The 25620-nt window shown below is 39.0% G+C and overlaps 1 protein-coding gene across 2 annotated transcripts in view; it reads right to left on the bottom strand.

Annotated features, from left to right (window-relative positions):
* The window catches only part of pebp4 (phosphatidylethanolamine binding protein 4), a 60837-nt gene extending 35668 nt beyond the window's left edge, over window positions 1-25169 (bottom strand). For both annotated transcript variants that reach the window (XM_033618970.2, XM_033618971.2), the window contains exons 1-3: window positions 25061-25169; window positions 22352-22455; window positions 20895-21027 (exon numbers count right to left, since the gene is read on the bottom strand). In XM_033618970.2, coding sequence (XP_033474861.1) covers window positions 20895-21027; window positions 22352-22455; window positions 25061-25063 — 240 coding nt within the window. In that variant the 5' untranslated portion in view covers window positions 25064-25169. The remainder of the gene's footprint in view (window positions 1-20894; window positions 21028-22351; window positions 22456-25060) is intronic.
* Window positions 25170-25620: the final 451 nt, after the last annotated feature.

Below are 25620 nucleotides of genomic sequence, written 5' to 3'. Positions count from 1 at the left end.
GCTAAAATGTTGCTTGGAGAAAAAAAATATATTACATGAGACGATACTGTTACAAAAAGCTTGAAATAAAACTGTTATGAAAAGGCAGAAATACACATGGGGTTATAATATTTGTTGCCACGCTCATCACAGACTGCAGTGCACTCATTCTTATAGCAAAAGTACAGCTCTGTCTCTTCTCTGCTATTCCTTAAACTTAATATCATTACTGTAACATCAATAAAATGACAACATTTTGGATCCGAAACCAAATCCTCTCGTTAACATATTCACAGTAACTTTCTGCCACTTACCCAGTATCTTTGTACCCCTCAATCTGTCAATAGATAAAGTGAGAGAAAAAGCATCTTAACTAACACTTGATCACAGTTATTGGACGTTGACTTGGCGGCTTGACTGCCGGAAAATTTTCATTCTGTCTGTCCCTAAAAGTTAGAGAATTATGAGAGCAGATTGAATTATTGCGAGAGCACATTTGTCATCCCTGGTCCCGTGCCCAAAATCTGCCAGACCATATGATGGGCTTTTTTTATTTTGTTCACTTCCTCTACAAACAGAGACATTAATCGAGGCTGCTTCAATCCATGATGTCCTCTTACTGTATATGTACTTTCAACTGAAGCGAGACCATAATGATATCAAGCTTTAATACATATGAAACAGATGCAGCCCTTCTTACATTCTTACACCGACTGCCAAACAACACTGTCTGTGGTGCAATGAAACATTTCACAGAATCAAATGCTCGCATGTAAACATAAACCTTTAAATTCCTGTTTGTTGTGTCCTATCGAGACATTCTTAAAGGCCTCTGAAAATTATCGTAAGCCGATGTACTTGAATGAGATAAAGAAGTAGTCATGTATTTTTCTGCAGATGCTCATTTTCAGAAGGATTCTCTGCCTACCTGACAAGCAGTAATAAGCGTAAACAACTAAGCCTAATAATAGGATAATACTGTAGTCTCAGTGATAGTGCCTGCAGGTAACATCCAGACACACCAGCAACAATAGAGCCTCCTCCACAGCCTGTCAAAAGTGACTCTATATCAGTGACCCCCCCGGGCAGCTTACCAACCATGACCTGTTGCCTTCTCAAGAGTTGTAATCCTCATTTGTACATGTTTGCTACCAGGCAAAAACACTGTGATAATGTAGTTACACTAATATTTAAGTCAGACCCTGATGCATTCAGAAATAGCATGGTTTCAAACAACAGCACGCACACACACACACACACACACACACACACACACACATACACACACACACACGCACTCACACAGAGACTAAAAGGCAATTTAAGCATTTAAATCTAAAATGACCTCCAGTCACAATTATCATTGAAAGAAATAGCACTTTATTGGATATTTCACGAAAGTTACCATGGATGGAGACACACTGTATAGGACGAGCTTAGTTCTCCTAAAGCCAAATTTAGAACAACATTAAGAACGTTTCACATTAATTTCCAACTGTAACAACAAACACATGGCCTATTTATGGTGGGCACCGAATTTCAATGTTTTCTGCGCATATTTAGTGCCTGAATCTCTACCTGTAAGAATCTGGTGGTCCAGCTGGCACGGGCAGCAAATAATACAAGAGGCTCCCTCCATGCTTGCACTTCACACATTGTGGCATGTACCCTTCCCTCTTACGAGGACACTTTTTTTCTCCATCTGTCAAAATCCACATTAATTACGCACAGATATGTGTGAAAGACTCCAGGGAAAAACAGATGCATATTCTGCCATCTGAAATAATTTATCAGGGCTCGAACAAACTAAACGTATATCAAAACATGTCTTAACAGGGCTAATTCTCATGGCTGGAGATGGGAAGGAACACATTTTCCAAAAATATGTTATCAGTATTAACCACTAATACTAATGAGGAAACATAACATTTGAGCCCTGATGATAATTTGAAATTTAGATTTGCTTAAACACTGCAGCTGATCAAATCACTGATTACAGTTAATTTTCTATATTTTGGAGGACACACAAAGCTATTAGCAAAAGAAAGACTCCAATTGTTTTAATGTTTCTGTGTTAAATCTTTTTTTTAATCTGGTTAAGTTACATTTTTGTAAAAGAGATGAGAGGTCAGCTGCCCACTCCGCTGGGCTCTGTAATGGTTTCTAAAGGACTTTGAAAATGTCAGAATAATCTGAGAGCTCAGAGCAGAAGTGAAATCTGGGTAGGTGTTGGCTACAGACCACAGAGCTCCATCGGGCCATTATACAGGAGGCTCCTGGGTGTAGGCTGGAGGTGGGGGGAGATCGAGCCTGCATTCTCTTGGGATTAACCTCCCACTGCCTGCTGTGATCACGGCAAAACGGCCCTATGGGACCACACCTCAGACGGCAGGCGGCTGGAATAAACCCCTGCAGCTGACTGGGCGTCTCTGTCATGGCTACTGGTCAGTGGCAGGGAGGAAAGGAGGAGGTGCTCTTTTTAGTGACACCTATGGAGTTAGGAAGGGGGGGTCACTTTCTGAATAAATGAACTTAATTCCTCTTTGTGATATTTATCAGAAACGCAGGTGTAGTTTTTCAAAATAAATTTTTATATTGTTGTATCTTCAAGAGATGACACAAAACTCCCACTCCATGCCAATAGCATCGAGTAGATACACTATTTGCAAAGCAGAAGACGGCGGAGAACAAAGGCAGAGGAATACCAGTGTCTCTGAGGATGTAAACTACTGGCTTACCTTTGAGTGAACTCTGCTGGGGATGAGAATCAGAGAGATGTCTAATCGCTGCTCTCATAGAGCTGCCTGGGCTATCGAGCCCAGCTCTGCTAACTGATGACACCACGAAGGGCGAGAGTGAGTTAGCGAGAGGGAGGGAGGGAGGAGAGGCCCCTCTGTGAGTTTACAAGTTCATGCTTTATCCCTGACCCAATACCAAACAGTGTCGTCCGTGCAGCTGCCTATTAATATACCCATTGCTTTATCCTCCCCGTTCTTCATCTCCTTCAGCCGCTGCGCACAGAACCCACAACGTTTCATTAAATGGTCAACTGTGCTCACCGCTCGACCCGGGGCAAAGCAACGCATCGATCTCAAATCCCTATTTAAGTAGCAAAAATACTTGAACTCGTTTGGTAATTAACAGGTATCTGTGTTGTGATTAAGACACGCCGATGGCTTAACAACCATCGACTGCAGCTTAGAGCAAGGTTGAAAGATCGATCTGTAAGTACAGAAAAATAGAAACTCTAAAACACAACTGTAGAAGTAAATTTTTCGGATGATGAAAATACATTTCATCTAAAATTTCATTGTTTTTGCAGCCAAAACTGAATACTAAATGTATCAAGTGGATTCATAAAGCAAAGCTGTGTGGACTTTTACACTAAAGACAAAGTAATAATGTCTCATTTCTGAGGCAGGATAGCCGTGAGAGGGGCAGAGGAGAAAATGATGAGGAAGGTTAACATTGGAACCACTGTCAGGGTCAGAAGAGGAGGTTCATCCTGTTGGAGGGAAGGTCAAGGGTCAGTCAGACGGCAGTAATTGAATCCTGACCATAGAGAGGGGGAGCCGTAGACCCAAAAATGAGATGGAGATAGAAGGGGGGGCTGTGGCACTCACCTAGAGGTCACCATCCTTACAGGTGAGGAGGTCCTCTTTGGTCATTAATAATAGTCGCCTCCTACCTCTCATCTGCAGAAGCTTTGAAACCTCATTGTTCCTCACTGCCAGCAGAATTATTAAACCTCCTTTATAGGCAGTAATAAAGGGCAGATTGGTAAACTGCAACAGAGGAATAGGGTAAGGAAAAAAACTGAATTTGGGGGATTCTCATTAAACAATGTTGTATTACTGTAAGGTTAGAAAGGTGTTATCATGACTATGGTGACATGAATACAAATGTCAGCTTGGATACCTGCAACTGGTGTGTGATTGGCAGGTTTAAAAGGGTTAAAAACCCAACTGAAAGGAGATTTAACTCAGATCTCAAAAACTGGTTGTCTAATAATCTGTAGATATATAAATGCCTGATGTTTTAATGTTTGTTTGTGATTTTTAAGTTTAATGTAAGTCTTGCTTGACACTTTCAGGCTACCAGCTCGTACTGCACTAGAGCAACACAATGGAAATAATCCCATTGGCTTTTTTGTGTATTTTAATCTTCAACAATTTTAAGTATCTTATATTAAGTCTTGTCATTTGGATCAGTCTGTCATGTATCTATTTATCTATCTTATAGCAGGGAGGCTTTTTATACATGTTTGAAATACACACATGACCACTTATACCTTTCCACTGCCTACAGTCTTAAGGTACCCAAGTCACTGGGGAGCCTGAGAAAGTTACTTAAGTGACATCATTTAAGTGATCTACACTTTGGCTTTTTTTTTTTGACAGAGGGGTGTCTAGTTTGAAAGACATGCATTTTTTTCTTCCATTTAAAGGAAATAGGTAGAGTTGCATTATAGGGAGTGGAGTAACCAATGTTGGTATATATAGACAACATATTTCATTTGTGTTACCTAAAATATCTGTTCTTGAAACATAACATCTGCTTGTACTAAACCAAAACATGATTATTATTTTTAAATGTGCCCCGTGGAGTTTTCAGGTAAACAAACAAAAGTTATGTTTACATTCAGTGTGTCTTACCAAAACATTTTGTGTCCTTGAGTTCTAACAAACACTTTGAATGCAACTCCTTCCTAAAAAGCATTTGCAAAGCCAAAAGCCAATTATTTATATTTTAAATTTTGCATGTTTCCTTGCTAGCACTGTTCTTCTTTACTGCCATTGTTGTTGGACCGTGTCCATCATCAGCTGTCAATCATCTGACAAGCGTGAAACCGATGGGAGGATGTGAATCCAGCGTCCCTATGCATGATCCAAACAAAGCAGGGAAGCAAACAGTGCTCCATAGCACTACTGTTGGTTATAAAACGCAATTGCCTGAATTAATGTTCGCACTGTACGTTTGCAAACCACGGATATGTGACACTTGTACATATGTAGCAGATATATTAAAACCCGTAAAAACACTGAACATAACCCAAGCTGCAGTTACATTTCCCACAAAATGTATTTGGCAAAATACATTAATAGTATAGAAATCAAATTTATATAAGGCAGAGATCACTATGAATTAAAAGTCAGGATATCTCAGCCTCCTCTGCTTTGATTTGCAGGAAAACATCTCTCCCAAACTTTATGGAGAGCTTAATACTAATACACACTGTACATTCACACAAACACAAGCACACAGGGTGAAGAAGCTAAAGGTGGTGTTTTGTAATTGTAGCCACTTGATGTCTTAGATGTTGTAACTCAGCAGAGAATCCATCATAAATAATAATAATAACCATAATCTCAGAGCTTCCTGCCACTTTAGTGCAACTTGAGCGCTATTGATGCTTCTGAGAATATTATACAAGATGATCTGGGGAATTTCACAAGAGCCAGCAACAACTACAGTTACTGGTTTAACACTCAGATTGATTATTGACACATATAAATGATATGCAAAGAGAATGCCAATACTCCTCAGTGTGTTCTTAAGCGCCTCACACAGTGCGGGCTGCTCACTACCTCCAAACCTGCCTATTTTTAACTCAGCCTCCCTCCCACACAGGAGTGGAGTGCGAAGTGGCTTATAAATCCACACTTCGAGGAGCCACATGGTCAAAGGAAAGTCACATGTGGATACAAATGCATATTCTAGGCCTAAAGACAACACAGCTACTAGATCCCCGCTAGGTAGCCGAGCAGGAGAGTGAGCTACAGCATGACGATCGGTTCAACTGGAATCACAGCGGAACATGAAACACAAGTTTACATAATTACATAAACATGTTTTCTGTTTGAATATAAAAACCTGGCTTACAATGATACATTATAATCATATTAACACATGACAGAAGGTAAGATGAGACAAGGCAATATTTTATACAGCCTATAAATTGTGCACATTCAATATAAATGTTCTCTGCCTGTGAGTTACATGCAGATTTTTGAAACATCTTGGGCTAGGCGACATGGAGAAAATCAAACATCACAATATTTAGACGACTGCTACAATATTGTAGGGTTGGCTATTGGTGCTTTCCTTAAATATTTACACAATAAGATTTTGGTTAAACAATTATCGATATTGTGGATATTTGTGGGACCTGCCACATGTTAACATCACACATATTTTTTTTTACTGTTTAAAAATGGGTGATATCTGATTTCATTGTAGAGCTGCATGCAGTGTACTGCTTTGCTCGGCACCTCCTTGCCCCACTGGCGCTCTCTATCTGTTTATCAAGATACTACTGCTGCAGGCGTGTGAGCTCCACATGGAGGAACAGTTGGTCCACCCACACACACAGTGAAAGGGCTAACTGTTAGCATCACACAGCTAATGTTACCTAACTGTTATTAACAGGTTTAACGACAGAGTGGAGACATTTCTGTGTTATTGTGAGTTTGTTGGGACCCTTAAATGGCTTGGTGTCAGATGTTAGCTCATGCTAACTGGGCAGATGTTTAACTGATCAGGAAGATACTCCAGAGGCTCCAGACTCCTGAGATGGTCCTTAAGCGCTGCATCTAACCTATGTCACAGCAGCAACAGAAAGTTTGCAGATTTTTCTTGCGTTAACTTTGAATTTATGTTTTTAATAGGCTGATTGTTGGATAAATTACTTTTAGAATCTGTTGTTGGAGTCTGGTAAATTCATCACTTACTGTAACGCAACCTTTAAAACCACAAAAAGGCAACACTTACAATATCAATAATAATAATAACATTTGGTCTTATATCACTAATAACATCCATTAATTTTGGCCAGTAAAACCACAATTAAACAGCTCTCTGATAAACTCTAGAAATGTCTGAATGCAGTCTATCCTGAACTCTGTTTGCAAAGCCTTGTACTTTAGTGGCGCAGTTTGGAACTGCTATGAAGCCATAGCTAACAGTAAGATGGTTCACAGTCTGATTGAGGCTTGAGGGGGGTGAAGGAATTAGTAGCAGCCTAGGGAACCATTTCTGCATTTCTCTCAACACTGAAGACCTCTTTCACCGCACCATGCTTGCGAACACAGCCGTGCTCATGTTAAGCTTATTAGTCACCCTGGATGCGATCTTGCTAGCTGAGGCTTTCAACACTTTCTAGTGGTGGCTTTACACACATACACCTACTCACTGCCATGAAAGCATTTCTGCAAATGCACATGCTCAAACACAGTAACTACCACTAACAGGTACTCTGAAGTAGCATGCAGCCAGGCTAAATGAGGCAAGAGGGAAATATTTTTGTCGTGTAGTTTGGCTGCTGAGAACACAACACAGTCAAACAGGGCAAATTGCAGCACTGGACTCATATACATAATTAGTCTGTCAAGCATGTCAAACACTGGGAGTCATAGATCTGCTATTTTACCACCAAGTGCAGCCTATAAAAGTTAATGGTGAGCACATTCTAATTACTTCACCAGGATTTGGGAATCTAAATCAACTATTTTGATTCCAAAAGTACTGAGGGGGAATGGTGGAGGAAAAGACAAGACAACAATAAGGATCCATAGTGGTTGTTTTGTTAGTGTATGTGCAACTGAAAAAAACATATTTATGCAGTGCATGACATGAAATTTCAAAGCTGCAAACACCTTGAGCTCATATTTACCATGTGTTCTACAAATTAACTTTATCTGGGTCATCACATTTTATTTTGACAGCTATTTCATTCTTGTGGAAATCAATTGTTCCATTTTTTATTTGGAGTGAGAAAAGCTTGTGCAAAATAATCAGTCTTGTTTATTTTAATAGGAGAATAATTGTTGCTATTGTTGCATCTATTTTGACACTTACTGCCACATCTTTTAAGGACTGTCTAGAATATAATATATGAAAGGCTTACAACAGTTACACTTCATGGAGAAACATCATGCAGCAAACACAATTCTGAAGACGACGGGATACATGCTGCCATGACGGGAGCTTAGTTGTAAGCACTCTGACACTCATTCCTATTTGGCCACCAGAGCTGTTAAAGGTGTCAGGCCTGTTCACAGGCACTGTGTGTCTCACCAGCCAAGATGGCTTCCACATTTTTTCTATCATGATTAATTATGGTTTCTGATGGTAGTACAGTGAGAAAGTGTAAATTATTCCCACATTTTCTTGTGCCCTCCGTTCAGTCACTGTTGTGTAGGAAGATGCTATTGACGCCATCCATGGATGGCGACCAAAAGGCATCTACATGGGGTGGCAAACTCTAGTGCCTATTAAGGGGTGGAATTGGTGGTGGGGGGTGCTTGGCGTGTGGGCTGAACCTAGTCAAGACTGCCAGTTGACAGGGCCAGATTTTCCAGTATGGAAGAGTCTTGTTTCAGTGGGCGAAGCTGGGTGTTGGGAGACTGGGAGAGAGGACTGCCCAGGGCTTGGAAGCTTGAAACAGAATATTTCAAACAGACAAGCACCGTCTGTGTTCCAGTGTCACCAGCCCACCCGTCTGACAATCAGGGCCATGTCATCAAACGGGCTCTGAGTAATTCAGGGAGCACTCTTATCACCTTAGAAGATGTGGCAATCTTAGACGTCAGAGCAGTCTGAGGTCCCAGGAGCAGAAATAGCATTAAACGACAGACAGCACAAGGTATGGAATACAAAAAAGAACAGTAAAAATGTTCACCTACAGGCAAAACATTAAGAGCATGAATAGCAAAGCTTGGTGAAATGCTACCACAATACTGAGCTTTGATTTGAATCCTTAACAAAATCCACAATATGTCCTCAAAAAACACACACTGCACACGCATCTCTGAAAATCCTTAGTTTTGGAGAACTGGTTGAAATAAAATAATTCGTTTGACAGATCATTTTGTGTATGTTGATATATTTAGCGCTGTCAGAGGGGACATCACAGAGAATGGCACTTATATCACAATGCAAAAACTGTTATCAGAGGAGGTACAGGTTTATGGTTCAAGGGCTCGTCCATTCATAGAGAACAAGCTCAGCCTCTCTGCCTGACACACTGATAAAGACAGCACAAATAAAACAGCTCCACAGCTCCATCTTTGCCTCTCCCCAAGGGAATAATATATCACCCATCTGAATGTGGCACATATTGAATCATTTCCAGCGTTGATGATTCATTTGAATAAATCAGCCTTTTTTATTTTGCCAACTTGAACTGATACTGAAATAAGGAAAACTGAAGTCACATTGTTAGATGTGAGGAAGGACAGGTGTTAGAGTGCTCTATAGGACTGGTAATCCTAATCCCCTTTCAAGCAACAATTAATGACTACAGCAATAATCTTCGCATATATGTTGTTGCAATTCCTTTTTGACTGTCAACCATAACCTGCCTAACTCACATAGACCAAATCCAGGGGGATATGTCGCTGCAGGCAGATAGGATCTTATCCTGGATTTGCATAGATAAATGCACGGCAATAACTCAAGAAGCACATGGGACAGATGTAGTTTTGACCTGAGATATATTCTCAATCTGACCATACACTATAGACCTGCTCTCAGGAGCTTAATTTTCCTATACGACTGATCCACAGAATGAGGTCCACTTGTTATCTGCATTAACTCTTAACAAATATCAAATTTTCCAGGGAAATAAAACTAAATATGGAAGCTTCCTGAACAAAAACTTTCAATGTCTTCCACAAAAAGCTACGGATGCACAGGATCAGCCTATCGGCAAATTTGAAATATCAGCAGCTTGTGCAATGAAAGGGTTATATCCGCATTCAAGCTAAGAGACATACTCTAACATACACAGACACAAATCCTGTTGAGCTGAGCCGAGCAGAGATACCCTACCAGCCCTCCAAGGCACAATTAGGATTTCACGGGGGGAAGAAATCTACATTCCTGCACACATGAAAAAAGTCCTTTCTCCCTCCCCACAACAATATCAACTTTTTACTCAAGGAAAAACCTGAAGCACCACTCGATAGGATTTGGACAAAGAAATAAAAAACAAAGCCAGAAAAAATCTAAATTTAAGCTGCAGTTGTTAAAGAAAAAATATTATGGTTGAGGAAAATCCAGTCCTAAGCCTCCCAGTTCCAATCAATTTCTCCTATTCTCTGTGATATGAAAAGAAGCAACCACTCATAGTTTGTTTGAAGTGCTCGTCTGTGTGGAGCTGTGATGCGTTCAACAACATTTTGTATAGACAGCCCCAGTGTATGATTTTAACACCTGTCAGACATTCAATCCAAGTACAAGAGGTCAAGTACCTGTCAGTTTGAATAAGAGGAGGGATAGAGCAAAACGCTAAATTTCATTTCATGAGGTATAGTAATAAGTGGACACATTTACAGAAACACATCATAGTTAAACCATCATGGCACAGCAGCACATATAGGACAGAGACATGTGTTCGCTGCAAGAATAAGTCATCACTGCATGCTGTCACACTCTTATTAGCAGAGTGTTAAATTGCAGCATTTCCTGCAAACTATATTATCATGTTATGCAAACTTGCAGAGTAAATGATGTCTTCATCTACTAGGGTTTGGTATGTCACTGATTACAAACTGTGGTAGATTCAGTGATGCACAAGTGGGGGACTAGGACTCTTTCTTCTGTGCATAGAGAAAACATTTAAAATGACTGACATTTTTTCATTATTATTATGTATTATGTTCATTTTGTCATTTTGTTTAATTATCTCGTTAGTGAAAAAAGTAAATGACAAGAACACTGTATTATTTTGACTACATATGTATTTTCAAAACAGTCTGGGGTAGAACATCAATGAAATCAGAAAAATATAATCGATGAGTCAGTGCAAAAAAGTCAGTCATTAGTCGAGTGACGATTATTTGAATAACTGAATAGGCAACTATTTTGATAATCATTTGTTTATGTCATTTTTAAAGCAAAATTTCCAAAGAGACTCCCGTTCCAGCTTCTCGATTGAGAGGATTTTATGAATTTCTTTGTCTTATGCGACCAAATTCTGAATATTTACACCAAAACAGGCAGCTTAAAGATGGTACCCTACAGTTTAGGACTAGGTTTAACTATTTTCTGATATTTTGAAGACAAAACAATTAATCAAATGACCAAGAAATAAATAGTCAAGTTAATCGATTATGAAAACAAAGAAACATAAGCAACATACTAAATATGTGAGTTCGTAGCCATAGTAGTATTAAATCTTAGTTTGGTACAGCAACTTATCTGGATGTATCTCAATGAGAATGACCACACAGAACAAATAAAAAACCAATTTATAGTAATTTTTAAGACCATTTAAAAATGTCCCTATAAATCAGGCAACTCTTTAAACTCTTATGCAAATAAAAAGAATTATGCTTGTAGTACGGCCACATTAACTTTGACCCCATCATGTCTGATTTAACTTTGACAGACATGAAGCTAAATACCATGAAGACAATAAATGGACTGAGGCTTCAGCTACAATGAATGTCTCTAAGTTTAAACTTACAGTTCCACTGATGCGATCTGGCAAAACGAACGCCCTGAAGCACATCCATAGAGCATTATGCCAAATAAGGACATTAGCAGTACTTGAGTTTGAACAAGACCTTTTAGCTGCCCGGCCTGTGAAGTGGTGTTTTAAAGGAAAACACATTGTAACCGTCACTACTGATTCTCAGATTTGTGTCGCGTCTGAAGAAAAGGTTAAGCACATCATCTATCTGAAAATGCCCAGATCTGCAGTCAGGCATTAAGTTGGCACCCAGATAAATCATGCCATCACTGCGCTTCAGTTTTCTCATTATCCATACCTCTCATGACATTCACAGAAAGAAACAAAGCATCCTGCCAACACCTACTCTGTGAGAGAGCTCTTTCAGTTCAGCTCAAAAGCTGAGAGCTCCAAACCTCCACACCACAGTGTGGGCAGTTCTGGCAGAGCCATGTGCCTAAGAACACTGACTGAGTGCAACAGTTGGACTAATAACAGAACAAAAAAAATAAAATGGACGCACAGCGGGGACAGCCACAGCTACACAGCTGAGAAGCAGGTTGACTTCTGCCCACCTTTCTCTTATTCAAGAGCGGAAGATGTCCACAATGCCTCTCAGGTCTTAGTGCCATGAGGGGCGGTGAGCTCGCAGCTTCAGCCACTTCAGGGTAAAGCAAATCACTTTAATATGTTAAGAAGATTAAGCTGGATAAATGTCTAGATACATTTTTTGAAAAGCCACGTAAATCTGTAGTGTTTTTATTTGGGGAGGGGCGGTATGTGAGTCAGTTGAGACGATCAACACAAGCCCACCAAAATGCAACCGGATTGGCTAGGGGAAATTGGGCTTATTTGAGATTTTGCATTTTAAGCTTCTTGAATCTAAGACCATCCCACCTCTTTCTTATTATTTTTAACACCAACCTTTGGGACAACAAAACTATAGAAAAAAAAACACTGGTCACAGTTTCATGTGCCACTGCTCTCTCGGCTTAGACTTAAGACTCAAACACAAAGAAGAAGAGGAAAGAGGTTAAAGTTGAAGGTCTCTAAAGTAAAGTATTCGAAGGGCTCTCAGGATCTCTTTGTGCATTTTTCTGGTAAATCACTCAAGTCAAATTAATTAATTGAAGCAAGTATATTCTAAATACAAAATGGATGGCTGACTTTTTTTTTTTTCCCTATCTTAAGAATTAGCAATCTGAGGGTGTCCGCCTGTCAGCTCGCTGTGCTAGAAATTGAGTGTGAAAGCGAAAGGGAGAAATGGAACAAATAATGTAAAGGGATTAACAAATCATTTGCATAACATTTTCTCTGATTTTCTCTGCTTCCAAACTACAGGATCAGGAAAATGACAAGGAAGGCAGTTTTATCATCCCCTGTTCTCAGATCAATCAACGCATCAATGGACCTGATTGCTGCTACCATTAGCGACAGTCTTTAAATGTCAAAAGCAAAATGAATCACTTCTAAAATATCTTTAAAAAAAAAAACAGTTAAAAAACAGTTAAAAAAAAACAAACAGAGCCACAAGGTAACTAAACAAGTTAGGAGAAACAGAAACCATCTGATGAAAAGCATTCTCTAAGGAAAACTTGAATAGAGTGCATCTTAGAAAAGATACTTCATTTTCCCTTTGCCAAACGTGTATTAACCTGTTTTTTTCTTACCACTCTGTCTCTCCATCCAGAGTTAAGACAATAAGACCACTAGGGAGATGAAGGGGATGGCATTATGGAGAGTTAAGCATTATGAGCAGCCCTGAAGCTGTTCCTAAAGAAGGTGAATCAGAGGATTGGGACACAACTGTAACTAAACCCTGCGCCGGACCACAAATGAGAAGCACAAAACATTTCGGGCAAAATGCCACTAAGCCAAGCATCTGGGTCTTAAGTAAACTTCAAATCATCACTTCTAACTTTGTGATTACTTAGTTCTTAAAGAAAAGAGGCTGTCAAAAGAGAAAAAGTAAATTACCTTAGCTTCGAACATAAGCACCACAGTAATCCTGTCCACAGAGTCTTGAGGAGTAACTACATTAAAACTCTTTTAATTTAAGACAAATTATAGCATCTAAAAAGTATGCTTGTATTTAAATGTATGTCCCAAACCTCTTCACAAAGGAAGGAGCCTATAAAAAAAGTGCCTTAACATCTAGAGATGGGAGGCCCAGAAATTTCTTAAGGTCATGCAACGCACGAAGCAAAAATGACAAACTCAAAACGGCACAGAGCGTCTCAATATTTTTAAAAGGTGATATGTTTTAGATCATAAGGCTGCAGACATCTCCCCACTGGACAGATCACATTAATAAAGTTTCTTACTGAGCCAAAGTGCGACCGACTCTTCTCCAGATCTTACAATGATTCTCTGGTAAATGTTAGGTTTCTGTGGCTCATATAAATAGAAATTTAATCTTGTATGTTTGTCTAAGTATCCACAGCAGCAGATGCACTTCCCATGCAGATTATGAATCTCTGTTTGAACAGATCTTGCCGTCAATGTATATGAACTGACAAGATAGAATTTCTGTGTGAATACTGAATAATAATCAGGAGGCACAGGTTCAGGTGGTATTAAAGACCCGCTGCTCCTCTAAGTCTTTGCTATTGCCTGTGTGCTGCAGCTTCTTCGCAAATTTGGATCTAATTAATGAATGTTCATAATTGTCTTGTGTGGTCTCATGCTGAAAATTTGCACCCTGTTCAAACACGTGGAAATTAACTTTTGCACACATTTTTTTTCAACATTTTAATGACTTTATGTAAGTTGACCTCTCTATCAATACTAACAAGTTCTGAAGCAAATAACCCCATCTTAAACATATCAGGGTCTGTTGAATCGGCTTTACATGTCGAACCACCTCCTTTCCTCAGAGCTTTTGTCAAACAGTGCAAATCTATCATTTTCTCCAATAGCGCAGCTTGCATAGAAACCTGACCATTGTCATCTGTAAGAGCATCCCAGAGCTTCCTTAATCTGTTCTTATCCTCCCATTGATAATACAATACATTTTCATGGTAATTGAAATCATATTTTACTCACAGCCACAGAGTAAAAAAGTATTGCTGCCTACGCTCTTCAACCAAATGTAAGGTGAAGGAATACCATGCTACTGCAACAACAGGGTACAAAAGGGTCGCTTCACAAAAATAAAAACATACTGCATGTGTACAAGTGAACGCATGGGTGAGTGGAGGGAGAAAATAATAGAAAAAAAGAGGTAGAAGAAAGGAGAAAATATAAAAATACTGGCCATAAGACATGGATGTGTCAGATGCAATCTCACTTGCATGGGAGACATCTGCTCAAATCCCTTTGCATACCTCCGCTTGCACCTGTGGTAGTCCGCATGCAACAGCCATGCTTCATAAGGTGCAAATTATTATTCTTCTGTGTGGAAAGGTGGCTTAGGAGGTTTATTGCCTCTCTTCATTCCACTGAATATGCATAATCAATCCAGCGCTCCTGGTAGCAGAAGGTTGTAATTCTTTCCCCTTTAAAGAAGCTGCATGAATCATATACATGTTGTGTAGTAATGGGCAATGACTGAATGGAGCGGGACACGGGTCAGCTTAACAGGGTGTTATAATGACAAAGGGGAACATTAGCTAAGGAAATAAACTCCCTGAATCTCGGCCAAACACGCTTATTTAATCCAGCAGAGCCAAAAACACCCACCTGATGACACTGAATATGCAATTAGATGGATATTACAGAACATGTTTCACTTGTTGACCCTCACTGTCATGTAGAGGCTCAAGGAAGTGCCTCGCCTGTTTATCTAAATATACATCCATGACTCTTCGCTGAAAGAAGACCATCGCCTACTGAAAATAAAATCCCTATCTCTGCGCTCTCACATCCCCGACATGAAGACCTATCAGGAATCCTGCATGGGTGGACATGTAGGCTTTCCTAGGAATGACAGGGTCTGCTAAAGAGGAACCCCACCCTCGCTTTCTCCAGCATGCCAACACAGAGGAGAGTGGGCAGCGCTGAGACGGCAGCCTGCCGTGGGCACTGCCAGGCTTAAAGCTGCCCTGTCGTCATCAGAGGCTTGCAGAAAAGAACGCTGAGATTCACCAAAAAAAAAAAAAAAAAAAAAAAAAAAAAAGAGGAGGGGGATCGTTGCATTTAAATCCTCTCTCAACGCCCCCACATGTTTTAGCAAAGCATAAAAATCATTCACAGAGAGAGAGAAAGCGAAAAAGAAAAAGATAGAGGGAAATAGAGAGGAAACAGCTATTAGCAGCAGTAAGCAAGCTCAAGAGATCATAGTGAGGCAGCTCTAATCGCAGTAATGGTTTAAACCCTCATTCCATCCACCAGATGCAAGAAATGTCTACCCAAAAACAAGGCTTTGAAATCCCCCATGTCTAAGAATGTGCCCTGTGGCTATGGTCCTTACTAAAAAAAAAAACAAAAAAAAAGAAAGAAAGAAAGAAAGAAAACAACAACTCCAAAAAACTGTCTCCACTTTTGGAGTAACTACGAGGTAAAGATAGCTCCTGTGGCCTGTGCTGTTTACACTGACTTCATCGAGGAATGATCACAATAAAGAGTTATTTTAAATAATATGTGGCAATCATTAATGTCAGTGATCTGAGCTGTGAAACACAATAATGGATGCACATGGGCCCTAACTCTCTGCCCTCTAAAATGAATACATTAATTGTTTAGTTGAAAACGAGACTACATTTTTCATTAAGGTGGCCTACTTTTGCTAAATGTTGTACTGATGTCCAGGGAAATGTATCCAGGAGAAATGCAGACATGAGTAAATAGTGAGAAATTTGTTTTACATGTAAAATAAATTAAATAAAAACAAAAATAATTGAATTCAGGCTGTAAAAGCACAATTAAACACAAAGTCTACTATGGTTAAAGACAGTGTAAACTTGCTTTAACAGTCTTTGCCTGTGCCAGAAGCACACCTGGATCAGCTGCCATGTAGCCACATATATAAAGAGCACTTTAATCCTATATCAGAGTTCTTTGGTTATTTTTGGAGTCTTCTTAATTTCCACTCTTTTTCTATTCTTTTTCTGCAGGCAAAGCTTGATCTGACAGGTTTGCTGTCCTGTAGCCAAGTTTGTTGGGTTTCCAAAGAGCCTCGACCAATATGAAAAAGTCATGTAGCTCTTTCTTTTTGATGGAAAGAATATTCCTAAAAGTATTTTGGCACTTTCAGAGAATATTAATGTTAAACTGAGACACTCAGAGTCTACGTTTTAAGCTGGACAAGGTGTTAATGCATCCTTTTGACATTCTTTCAGAAGTCCATAATTATTCTGCACCTTTATTAAACAATTAATAAAAAGCAGTAATGGTGCTGCAGTCTAAAGTATTAGGATTGTACCAAAAGAGAAATTTGACCATCAGTGCCAACCTTTTTTTGTTGTTTTTTATATGATTCAACAGTGAGCTGACTTCCTGACCACTGAGACCCATTTCATAACACAAGACTTTACCAGTTGGTTTCTAGATAAAGATATTTATATGGTCAATACAGAAGAAGTTGGTTTCAATTACAGTCACCTCTAAAAGTGTCTTAAAGACCGAAGTTGAAGGTCTTTCTCATTGGGCATTTCATTTCGCTGTATTTGCTTTTTTTCAGCACTGTGGATGCCTGCTGCTTACGGTCTGGCACTTGGTCGCTACCTTTTAAAAGTCACGACCTCACCTGAGCACTGTGAGGGTACATGTCCATGAAATAAGAAGAAAATAAAATACAGGCAGAGGGCAGAGAATATAGAAATACACACTGACACACACTATTAAAGGGTCATACTTTTGCATGAATCTATATATTGTTTTTTAGAAAAAGATATTTCTGGTTCATACCAAGAAAATGCATCAGTGTGTGAAACCGGAGCTAGAAGAAAGGTTTTTCAGCTCAAGTACTGACCTTAATTTCCCCAAAGACACTCATCATAAGGTCACCATGCTATGTAATTCTGGATATTACAACTAAGACCACGGTTAAGAAAAGCTATATCTCATTTTAACAAACGATGGTGATCATTTGTTGCTCTGCTTTGGTATTACCCATTTAATTGGTGTTTCAGAAAATGTACTGGTGTTTAACATGTAACTAAATCCTAATAAGACTTGTCATATACTGTCATTTCCCTTAAAACAGTTTCATCCTGAAGTGCAAAACTTTTCTTACTCTTTGTTGCACAGACACGGTACAGCATTTCAAAGCCTTCAACAGGAAATGAAGACTACAGTTTAATTTTTTACTGTTGCAGAAGTTATTGTATTCATAAAACTAAGTGAAGGAAAGTCCATGACTTTTAAAATTCACATGGCCACCTCCAGCAATCTGTACTTCACACCTATTATAATAATTGTTTAACATGTTGCCATGATATAATATATGGTCAGGTCTGTTTAATTTCCAATCCTTATTACCACTTTGCACTTACTTTATTCACGAGACTAACTGAAACCAACTCATGCTGCTATAGTTTAGTCTCACTAGCCAACACACGTCCCATTGGTATCAAACTGTAGATGCTTTTGAAGCTTATGAGTATAATTAGGAGTTCTAAAAATGCTTCACCAACACACATGCCAGATTTTGCTAACACACAAATTCAAGTGTCGACTCACTGCTCTGAAGTTTGAACACAGAAATCTGCAGTTTTTGTGGCCCTTTGCTTTTGTTTTTGGTTATGAGCACCTATTTAGAGGCGGGTTTATGGGACTACTGCCCATTGCGCTCCATTACAATTACTCAGCAGGCATGTATCCCGTCCCAGTAATGAAGTGGGTGTTACAGTGGGTGGATTTGAAACTGAGCGGCCACTTTTCTGTATTCTTGCTACTGGGTACAAGGGCTGAGTGGCAGAGAATAGCAGCAACGCTGGCAGCATGGCACGGTGACAGAGAGCGTGGTGGACCAGCAGACCAACCACAGAACCACAGGCAACAATCTGATCCTTCAATAGTGCGCGCTTACTTAAGTGTCAGGAGAAATGGAGAATTACATTTCAAAGCCCAGTAAATAAAGTTTGTATTGATTTAATCTAACATGTAATCTGTTTTGCTGTCTGACACTGATTCTGGCAATAAAAGAGAATCATGTAAGACAGCATTATAGATAATACGACCATAGATCAAATGGAGTTTGGGCAAGAGAAGGGCAATAGATCATGTTCAAGCTAGACTGCTTAGCTCTGGAATTCATAAACTACCTCCTAAATCGAGGTGGCTTTCAATTTAAGTTTTCAATTTACAGATATAGGATTTGGTGTGCGCTTGATGAAATTTCATTGTCAACTTCAGGAGGGGTTCTGAGGACTGGAAACTGTGTCTCACTCAATTTGTCGCTCAACAATACAAGAACATGATTCACTGAAAATGTACATATAAATAAATTAATGCTGCCCATGTGAATGAATCTCTGTGATCATTTCATATCTGGCATGACAGGAGTAAGTATATTTAGAGGAACATACCACACATACCACATTCAAGCCCTACTTCATGTAATATATCGACCCATTTTCCAAACATGTTTTTCTCTTCAGTTTATGTGATATGAAAGTTATTAAGAGGCTGTAATGTTAATGTCATTCCCCCTCAAGAGCATGTCGTTTGTTTAATTACCAACAAATATTCTTACATTGCAATTTATATCCTATAAATCATATTAAGCACAAGCATATAATGAATGTCTAATCTAAATCTATTATTGTAACACAACACCTTAAACTTCAAGCTGTAGTTTTACTGCGTTAATTTACTTTATATACATGAAATCTAATTAGTAATCAATTTTAATCTTAGAGGAACTGTTTGTTAGTATAGTTTTTAGACATATATATTGTATATTTTTTTATTAAACATGAGTTACCACTAAAGAATACTGGTTCATATACTGGTCCTCTAAAGCATGCACAGCTTTGTGTGCTCTCAGCTGCAATTCAATTTAATAACTGCATTGACACCAAACGAAGGACGGAGATTTACTGTCTGTCGCTTCACTAGTATGAAAGAGAGATCTGAGAATTTATCAGTCAAACTCAGTTACTGAATTATGGACATCAATGACAGTATTACTGACTTTACAATTTATGTTATGTGACATTCTGAATAGTATAAACTGTAGATAGAACATTGCCTTGGTTTAACACAATTAGCCATGAAGGCCTTCCAAGTATGATGTGCTAGCACCACCCTCTGGTGACAGAGAGCACTACAGTGGGCCCATCATCAGAGCAGGTGATGGCGATAACAGAGGGCGGCAGAGAAGCTTAAAACTGGAGAATGACCTGATATTAAAAATATTACTGAAATTTTATGTGATGGTTATACTTTTTTTCATAGTGCTGTGAATCTCTTGTTTCTTGTGACAGTAACTTAAAGCCTGTTCTGTCGAGGTGGAGATGCGGCTTGTTTGATCTGTTACTGCCCCCAAGTGTTAAAAAACATAAGCATGTGTGTATTTGCAAAGTATGACACTTTACTCAAAGACAACAATTCAAAAAATGCCAACAAAAAGCATAATTTAGACCTCTCTGTCCGAGATATGCTTATGTCTGATGAGATTAGGGAATAATAAGCAGACACAAAGACATGACGATTAAATACATTTGCTGTATTTGGCTTTAGTATAGAAAGAAGTACCACTGATGGTTATCAGTTTAGAGAATGTAAAATATCTCTTTTCTGTGACAGTTCAGCAACTTCAGAAAAAAGTAGGAAATATTCTCTTATTTAATGACCCACAGTAGTGGATTTACAACATCCATATGTAACAGGGTCAATTATACAGCAGTAATATGTGTAACAAAGTCAAATGTACATTTGTAGGCCTCCATAGTCAGCATGTGGAAGGTTTGATACTCAGTTTCTGTAGCACTATGTTCACCTTTGGGGGTACTCCACCTATAAAGGGGTGTCTCCCCCCTTACTTCTCCCATTTTGCTGTTGTGCTCTGTGGGAGAGGTAAGCGACATTGCTCTTATGGTAATTTCTGTGTTTTAGAGCTGTTAAGATATGTTTATAAGTTAATTTTATGCTAACATAATCTTGTGTTGCATAATTTGTGTAGGGGCTCAAGTTTATATGGTTGTATTCAGCGGAGGACTTTGTTTTTACCTCTTGCTGTCAGGTATGTTTTCTGTGTTTTATTGTGCTTAATTGAAAGTAACGTGGTGCCCATTTTGCTGTTGTGCTCCGTGGGAGAGTGGTTTGAGTTTATATGGTTGTGTTTGACGGAGGAGGATTTTGCTTTTGCCACTTGCTGTCAGGAATAAGCGGAGATCGACTCCGAAGATATCCACGGTCTGGGCCTCTTAATATCAACACAACGCAGACATCACTAGAGTCCACCAGTTACATATACACATAAATACCAGCTGACAAGAGCGATCTACTTACTCTAACAACCCCCCAAACAACAAATGTCGTAAAAAACACTGACACACATACATACATCTCTTACCTTGTGTGCTCCAGGAAAGTAAATCTGCGGTGCTTTCCAAACTGTGCTGACCTTTTCTCTGAGCTTCCCGTCCTCCGGAATTATGAGGCATTTGTCGATGACTAGTTGTGGATAGATTACCTCTAAATCGCCACTTTATTGAAGAGAGAAAGAAAGATGACAGTCATTCACCGTTCAGTAGTACATTCTGAACTGTGGGCAAGGTAAACCCTGAGATAAACATAGCCAACTTTTTTTAAACAGGTACATAAGTACACCACTGTTTGAGCAAATAAAGCTTCAGTTCAGATCCTTCTGTCTCTGCCGTGTTCTTTATGTATGGTTTACCTGTCATTGCAACTATACTTTGATCAGTTAGGTTTGCAATGGTATCAAAAACTATCACAGTGTCTCAGTGATATTAACAGTTAGGTAGGTACTCCAGCTTCCTCCCACAGTCCAAAGACATGCAGGTTAATTGGTGACTCTAAATTGGCCGTAGGTGTGAATGTGAGCGTGAATGGTTGTCTGTCTCTATGCGTCAGCCCTGTGATAGTCTGGCGACCTGTCCAGGGTGTACCCTGCCTCTCACCCAATGTCAGCTGGGATAGGCTCCAGCTCCCTCCGTGACCCGGTTATGCAAAATGAATGAATGAATGAATGAATGGATGACCCATAAGGGAATAAAACAGTTTTGTTGGTTGAACAAATGCTTTATTGTAACTAGAAAACTTTTTTTAATAGAAGTATGTGTAAAAAGTCCGACAGGCAGTTGAGGCGGAAAGGAGATGCGCACACGCAGGTGAGATTCTCTGTCTAGTTGCATTTTTTTTTTCAATATTGTAAACAAGCAAATGTTAATTGGTATGCCAATTTTACCAGGGTAAAGGGCTGGGCGATATGAACTACTGATGATACTGCAATATTTTTAGGCAACACTGCACTATAGGATATGTATCTCGATATTTTAAGATCTCCTCTAAACTACTGTAGACTACTGAAATGCTACACTGCTAAACAACCTACTGTTATAATAAAGTAAAAAAAAAAAAAAAAAAAAAAAGTATTGTTATAATGAAATAAATCAAAGTGGACAGACTGAAGCACCCAGCTCGTCGAGGTGCTGGGAGTGTTGATGTTTTTGCTGTGAACTTGAAGGTACTGGTCAATACTGTGATTTAAGCAGTTATTGTAGCAGAGAGTTGAACCGTTACAGTGGAGCCATTAAACATGAGGATGTATTCACTGTGAGCAGGAATCGCACTGACAGCTCTCCAGTTCATATATTAATATTTGCAAGTTGCACTGGTGCTCCATGGTCGCTAAATGCAACTAATTGGCCGTGGTCTGGAGCCTTGCAGATACAAAAATGCATGGTTCATCTGTTCATACATTATCACCCAGGAAAGAGTGGTCTAGAGGGATAAGAAATATAGTAAAATCCCAATCACAGCTCTGAAGCATTATGGGCTACTTACTGGCAGAAAGAAGAATCCAGAGAGCTCAGGGTGTCTGGTGTTGCTTCCACATGACAGAACCCCCAAACACAGGCACATAACACCAGAAACAGTGCCGGCACAGCCTGCAGAACAGCAGTGTTCAGTAAGTCAAGGAGTAATCATTTTAACCAGACAAATGAATTGTTTTGTTTTTGTTTAAATCTGTTAGATTCAAGTAGTATTGCTGTTTTATGAAGCAATATAATGTGAGCAGTGGTGTAGTGGTAGTCGATGAGGTGGCTGTACAACTAGGTAGATGGGCAGGTTGCCAAGGAGAGGGTGGGAATACTCTCCTGTATATTCCAATGGCTTTATGGCTGAAACAGCCAGAAACAGAGGTGGCTATACTTGTGTATACCTTCCACTACACCACTGAATCTGACTCAAACACTGAATTATGTCCTGAAAGTAAAGGTCAATGGAGGCCTGTCCTTGGTGCAGAGCAAACAACTGATCCGAGACCACTCGAAAAAGTGGGTCTCAGTCTGCTTACAAACAGACTCTGGTGCAGTTTGTTTGTGGTGTGAAACAAATCAACCTCAGAATTTTATGATAGAAGATACGATATGATAGCAGCATGATTTCAGCACCTAAACCAATAATAAATCCATCTGCTGATCGCGAAATCTGTCCGCGATCTCGTACTTGATCCTGATACAGGCCATGTATATCTCATAACCTATTTATGTCAATGCATACATGTAACCATGGTAACACATGCACATCAGTGGGGGGTTTTCCCCTGATTTAAAAGCTGTTAAAACTGCCATGATTGTATCCAATACCATGTACTTTATCAGTTCATTAAGTCGATTGAAAATAGTGACAGTGAATCATTACTGTACAAGATGCCTTCTTTTCATTCTGTCTCTGTTAGTCATTATTCACAACATGTGATTGATTTGCAGTCTAATAATAGCCTATTAATAATGCTTACAATCTGTTATTTCTCCATGAGCTCTTTGTGACACCAAAGAACACAAATATAAGTGCTTTCAAAGCACTAAAGTGCTGCATAAACTTCTGTCAGTCACCAGAAACTTTCCCACATGGGTCCTGATGATGCACTGATGATGCTGGAGGACAAACGCCAAAATTGTGTAATCAACAAGTTACCTGTCAGCTGGTAGAACTTGAAGTTTACTGCTCTTGGTTCGTTTGCAAAAAGTCAGTGAGAACAGGAACCGAACCAAAACTATAATGCAACAACGTCAAATTTTTTCAGGTGTTAAAGCATTGTAAAACAGTGACTAAAAATTGTGATTGTCAGTAGGAGTAGAGGAAAAAATCCATACAGCATAGAATTGCATTGTTTTTGTGTGGCAATATCGTATTATCACAGTGCCAAGTATTGATTTTTTTCATATATAAATTAGCAATATTACAAATACAAATGAAACTTTAGGTCGCCCTCTAGAATAATATAATCAGTTGCTTTTTCAGTCCAATAAACCCATTTTGCTGCTGTAAAAAATAGCTGAAGTGAGATGAACACACTGAAAACTTTATCTTATTAGATAAAACAGATGCTGACAAAATTTTTCTCTGGGGGCATTACAGTTGAAAAATAGGTAATAAATTGCAATATATTGTATTGCAGGACTTGCATATCGCAACATATTTAAAATCACAAAAATGTTGTATCTTGACTTAAGTATTGTGATAATATCTTATCATGGATCCTCTGGTGAGTCCAACTGCTATTTGCTAGTGACAGAAAGTAACTGTAACTGAGGTACGTCTTACCTACAACTTTAATGTCAGCTTGCAGCTATAATTATGTCCACTTCTGACAATCTGCTGAATTACTTTGATTAAATGACTAATAAAAGGTGTATAAAAGGTCAAAATAGTTTAAAATGCCAGATGAAAGCTCCAAAAGCAAATTAAGCTTTCTTTAAAATGGTTTTTAGTCTGAATAACATTTCCAAATCCAACAATATTGTGTTTAATACCAATAATAAGACAAAGAAGAGTAGGGATCCTTAAAATCTGACACACTGGAACTAGAATATATTAGTCATTCTTCCTCAAACATGACTTAAAATGTCTATCTGAATTAAATAAACTCTATTTCACCTGCTGTGCAGTCTTCGCCTGTCAAAGCTCATTTGTATCCTGCCTAAACCTGCTTGACAACATGACACATCAGCAGCAGTGCTGCATATAAGAAGAAGTCTCCTGGTTTACTTAAACATTGGTCTTATTTGCTCAATGTCACAGTTAAATTACAGCATTTAAATGTGAGTTAATTCTGCTTCAACTAAAAAGGACACTACACACTGCAAAAAATGTATCAGGCTACATGCTGCTAGTGCATTTCCATATTTAACAGGAAAGTAAATAGTGACATGTGGCTAACTTAAGTTACATCCTGTCAGTGGAGAGACAGACACACACCCTGTCGTGTCTGTACTTCAAGTTATGTTCTCATAACTAACTTGCCTGTACTCAGAGTGAGTCTTTCTTGACTCTTGTAGAAAATCTCAAGAGCAAGTTAGCATTATACTAACATTAGCTTAAAGTTAGCTTGCACTTTTTTTTAGCTGTGTTATATTTTTAAACAGTGTATCATTTACACGTCGACACAGACGGTACAGTTTAAAGTATTAGTTCAGACAAAGAGCAGGCATGAAATGTCACTATATATAAACTGCAGTTTAACTATTTATTTGTGATGAACATTACCATGTCACAGAAGCTGACCACTTGTGTTTTGCTGCAGGTTTCTTCTTCTGGGTCACGCGCAGCTGTTGCCGCCTCCTCCGCGCTGTGCACGAGCCTGCCGACCTCTGCCGACCCGTGAGTCTGCACAAGTGTCATATGACATGACTAAAAAGGGCTCTGAAACTGCTCACGTTGCTTCCTTTTTTATTTAGTAAATATTATTTACACATTTTCAAGAACACATGCTACCGAATTTCAGATTTACAGCTCCTAAACAATAAAAACAGCTCTTGAGAACAAAAATACCTGATGACTAAGGAAAACGTCACCCAGGCTTTGAACACTGAGAAAACATTCAAGTTTTTTTCTTGTCATTTAATGTTTTTTTTTTATTGATTTATTTATTTAATCTTCAACCATTTCAGAACAAGGCCTCTTAAACTATGCAGTAGTGATTGTGCAGCATATATAATATATTCCTGGTGCTGCTAAAGCTCCCTTTGGTTTGTGCTTCTCTGCAGCGGTGAAATTAGCACCCAAACATATGGAAAAGGGCCCCAGTGACAACTTGTTTGTAATTT

This window comes from Epinephelus lanceolatus, chromosome 9 (genome assembly GCF_041903045.1).
Source record: "Epinephelus lanceolatus isolate andai-2023 chromosome 9, ASM4190304v1, whole genome shotgun sequence".
Lineage (NCBI taxonomy): Eukaryota > Metazoa > Chordata > Actinopteri > Perciformes > Serranidae > Epinephelus > Epinephelus lanceolatus.
This window is presented reverse-complemented; position numbering and strand designations above follow the sequence as displayed.